Source organism: Plasmodium gonderi, assembly GCF_002157705.1.
Source record: "Plasmodium gonderi DNA, contig: Chr13, whole genome shotgun sequence".
In the NCBI taxonomy this organism is placed as follows: Eukaryota; Apicomplexa; class Aconoidasida; order Haemosporida; family Plasmodiidae; genus Plasmodium; species Plasmodium gonderi.
This window is the reverse complement of record NW_021628938.1, coordinates 86,581-91,766: the sequence shown is the minus strand read 5'-3', so window position 1 is coordinate 91,766 and position 5,186 is coordinate 86,581. Positions and strand designations below refer to the sequence as shown.

The 5,186-nt window shown below is 20.8% G+C and overlaps 1 protein-coding gene across 1 annotated transcript; it reads right to left on the bottom strand.

Annotated features, from left to right (window-relative positions):
- Nucleotides 1-1,483: 1,483 nt before the first annotated feature.
- PGO_130080 (variable surface protein) lies at nt 1,484-4,043 on the bottom strand (the record flags this gene model as incomplete). Its single annotated transcript, XM_028689524.1, has 4 exons — nt 1,484-1,648; nt 1,768-2,934; nt 3,049-3,903; nt 3,996-4,043. The coding sequence occupies 4 exons, from the start codon at nt 4,041-4,043 to the stop codon at nt 1,484-1,486; spliced, it is 2,235 nt and encodes a 744-aa protein (XP_028545325.1).
- Nucleotides 4,044-5,186: the final 1,143 nt, after the last annotated feature.

Sequence of the window (5,186 nt, the reverse complement as noted above, 5' to 3'; positions counted from 1 at the left end):
TAAAGAGGTTATAGATAGGGTACTATTCGTTTCATTCATTTTATTGATTGTGAAATTATATAAATGTAGTTTATCGTATTCTGTATCAGGTATAATTGTAGGGAAAATTGGGTACTATCCCTTAAAACAATAACATATATTTTATTCATATTATTATATATTATGCTTTTTTGAAATATTTAAATATATACTGTTAGATAATTTAATCGAAATGAATTTTTAACATTATATTTTTTCGTGATATAGTTTTGAATTTTTTTATATTTTTTGCTAAAATCTATTGTTTTACATATGTAACTCCTATTAGTGTGTAATAATATAAATAAATATATAATTCATGTTTTATCATAATATTTCTTTGGAAAAGAAGCTATAAATAAATTGGTAAGAGAATAAACAAGATTAAAATTTGATTGAATTATTAAATATATACGTGAGTCATATACCACGTATCAAACAATCGTATTAGCATAAAAAATAGAAGTTAATAAACTATAATAGTATATAATAACATATTTTTATAAAAAATCATCGTATTACATTTTAATACACATGATTAATATCAGTCATAAATTTTTACTCTGCAATTATTCCTTTAATATAATGTTCCAAAGTATTAATCTGTGGAACTTGTGTATTATACATGTCATACTAAAATTATATAAGATAAAATGGTAAGAATGAATAATATATTATTTCAAAAGAAGACATAATATTTTGATTTAAAATTGCATCTGGTGCAAATATAGAACATTTTATGGCATTATTTTATTCTCTCATAGGTGTATATAAATAGCTTTGTATTCTATTTTTAAAGCTGTTAATTATACCATAAAATGGATACCTAATGCTCATGTCATATATATGTACCCGCGTAAATATGTTCTTATGTATTCCTGTTTGTTCCTTTATAATTATTTACATTATCATTTAAAATTATTATTTTACATATATAAAAAATAATTTAATTAAGGATAAATCTAAAAACGCATAAATTAAAATAATAATTACAGTATATTTTTAGTCACATTGTAAACATGTAAAATATAATTTTATAATATATTGATATAAATATTCTCCGATATTTGTTTTCATTATAGGAATATAATTTCTTATTTTAAGTTTTTATTTATGATTATTTGTTAATAATTTCTCATTTGTTTTATTAATAATACAGTTGTTGTATATATGAAAATTAATGTTTTTTTATCAATGTTCTTTTATATAATTTTATATTGAGGAATTATATTATTAAGTATGCTTACGTGTTTCGAAATAATAAATATAATACACATATACATATATTTGTTAAACAATGTATTTATTTTTAAAGAATAAATTGTAATTTATTATATTAATAATTTATTATTCTTTTGTTATATATTCTAAATATATATAAATAGAGACTTTAGTAAAAATAAATTAGACAAATTTCAATTTTTTTAATTCGAATAAAATTGATATTATACATAAAATTTGAAAATTATACATTTTGATATATAACATGATATGCTCTATTTTTTGATTTTATATTTTTTCTTCTTGAATTATTTTCTAACATAAACATGCTATTTTCATAATCCCAATGTAACGTGTTTTTATTTTTTTTTAGTATTTTATTGAGAAAAATGCTTCCAAAAGTTGTAAACTAATATATAAAAAAAATATATAAATAATATTTAATATGGTTATAATATAACCATGAAAGCTATGAATGTAAAATAAAAGCAATATATAAGGGCTTGTTATGTAGCTATTTATATTTACCTTATATAGAAATAAAATTATGAGTATGACTCCAACTAATGAAATTACTAGTAGCAAAGTATTTTGTAGGTCCCTTGATGTTAATATTTTACGTATATTTCTTAAAATACCTGATGAATCATCACTATTCGCGTTCAATATTCCAGGAAATGAATTTGAGACACGGGGAATAACTGCATCTTCAATAGTTTTATTTTCATCTTCACAAATTATTTTATCAGAAATAGCATCATTCCTAGAGGACCACCTTCTGCACTTAAATTTCACAGTTGATGCACCAACGGAGGAATTGTGATCCCCATTACGATCATTCTGTTTATGTCTTTCACTCTTTCTAGCATAATCCTGAGAATAACGAGTGTGTTTTCCATTACATTTTAATTCATGTAATAAAAAAAAAGGATTATAGTTGTTATTACATTTAAAATAATTTGGACAAAAACTATGATCTTCCCAAAAATCATCACAACATTCCTTCTTATGTTTTTTATACAGATCTTTAATATTTTCAAGGTAAATATTATATCTCTCACAATCATTCTTACTCTCAGAAATGGTACTTTTAATATTGTTATGATTTTTAAAATAATTAAAAAGATTCATCATTTCTTTACATTCATCTAATTTACAATCAAATGAATAGAAACATGGCATGTATTCTGACAATGTGGTGATACCTCTGGTCCATTCTCCAATAAATTTATTTCTATTTGCGTTGCATTTTATTTCTAATGAAGTATTATCACGAAATTTTTTTCTTAATGATTCATAATTGTTTTTAAATTCATCTTCTAAGTGTTTATAACGTTTTATAATATCTTTCCTTGTGAACTCGTAATTAATATTATTTGCTACCTTAAGAAGTTCAATAAATACTGGTATTTCGAAAATATTTTTTGAACTATCTAAACTTATTTTACTAATTTCTCTATAAGTCCAGTATATGAAATATAAGCAACGATCACCATGATTATCTTCATTTCCTTCAATGTTAGATAATTTTTTTTTTAAATTTCTTGCTAATTTTTTACAAAGCACATAGGCACCAGGATAATCTGTTTCTAGCATTAATATATTAATACAATATTTACAGAAAGAGTCAATATCATGAGTACTATTTAACGTTTCATAAATATTGTATGAACTTAATTTAAATAAGTTATCAGCCTGATTATAAAAAAATACATGAATGACTTATGTAAATTTTTTGTTGTATTTTTTGGAATAAAATATATTTTATTTTTTTAAATAGTTTATGTACCATTCAAATAAATGTAGTACGTAAATAATATTAACAATAAAATATGGTATATTTATTAGATTTATTTTTTTTATTTTGCGATGAAGAAAATTCATTACATTTTTTATATTAAGATGCGCTTGTTCATCACTGTTCGTAATTAAATCTTTAGTGGATTGTATCTCCTCTTTTAATTCATAAATTTTTTTAAATAACACCTCCAGATTTTTATGAGGACAGCTGATTTCTATGAATAGTCGATCCTTTTTATTAACTTTTTCATCAAAATTCTTTATGTCATTTTCATATATGGATGAATTTTTACATTTGTCCTCCTGGGCCATGGCGTATCGTAATCCGAATATGTGACTAATATAATCACAATATTTTTCTCTTTCCGAATGTAATGTACTGGAAAGTGTATTTTTTATAAAATCATAGTATTCAATAAATTCAAACAATTGCTTTTTGTTTTTAAATGCTTCTTTATGAACATTATAATTATTAGGAAGGCATTTGTTTTTATAATTATTTTTATTAAGTACCTTCAATATATCATACAAAAATTTGACAATAAGAAGATTGGGTTTTTTTTCTATTACTTTATCATAAAACCAATATCCGAAATAGTTACAGAGTTTTAAATTATCGTAGTTTGTATAAGATTTAATTATATTATCCCATTTATTTATTAGTTCACTTACTTTATTACAATACTCATAAATATAACGATAATTATTGGTGTAAGGCTGTAAAGCTTTTTCGCACGAATTAGAATTGTGATTTTCATTATACTTATTATTTAGATCTTCATAGAATTTATTTAAGAGTATGCTATTCAAAAAGTTACGCTGAAGAGTTAAAATAATAAAAAACAATAAGACACATAGAATTATCTGATAAAAAAAATGAAATTATATTTATAAAATAACAATATAGTACAGCTAATCTTGTTATAATAATTATTGTAGTAATAAATGATACATACATTCTCAGCTAGAGATTTCAGATTAGGATCAAGCAAAACTTTATTCATATTTATATGTAATTGTACTATAATGGCTTATAAATAATTTTATATTTATAGAAGAATAACTGAATATATGTTCATTCTATATATGGACGTGTTTTATAGTTCTTATTATTTTCATAAGCATATTATATTATTAATTAGTTCTTCCAGTTATAATTAATCTTTAAATAATAATACTATCATAAATTAAAATACGAATTCTTAGTTTTTGTGCGATGAGTCTAAAAGAATAAATTACAACAATTTAAGATGTAATTCAACTATCCCTAAAAATATAATTTGAAAACTTTTTTTCTTTTTTTATTTTATCAATCCTATAATTAGATGATATATATAAAATATAGTCTACAAATTAAATATAATAAAAATAAAAAATTACACAAAAATTTACATATATATGCAATTCTTTAGAGAAAGTAAAAATTTTTTTTTTGTGAATTATAATTTTATATTTAATATATATAAATCTAAAAATCTTAAATTTGTGCTATATGTGACAGAACAATATGCTATAGTTATAATCATTTTAATAAATAACAAATAAAAATAATATATAGATAAATTACAAAACTATATATGTGCAATATATCATAGTAAATGTATATATATTATATTAAACTTATATTATTTTTAAATTATTTTTCTTTTGTTATGTTTTGGATTCTGTTTTTATATTTATCCTTTATATAGTTATAAAACATAATATTCTATTACAATATTTATTATATGCATGATATAATAATATGTAGGTGTTAATTTTATTTATATATATACAACTAAAAAAAGTAGAGATTTAAATGTTTTATATAAAACTATTCATATAATCTATGAATGATGCTTATATTTAGAAAAATAAAGTGGATCGTATAATTATAATATATCTTAGCATTGATAATACATATATGCTTTATTATATATAAAAAGTTATTCGTGTGTCCCATGGTATACCAACTATGATGAAAAATATATTTATGTTATTCTAACTATTAGATGAAGAAATCAGAAATTTTGAACAGTCATAAATATCTATATTATAAACTGAATAAGAATTTTACAAATACATATTTCAGATATTATTCATTCTTCAACAATTACCTTAATTAAAATAAATATGTTATACATATTACGAATTTAATATAATGATTT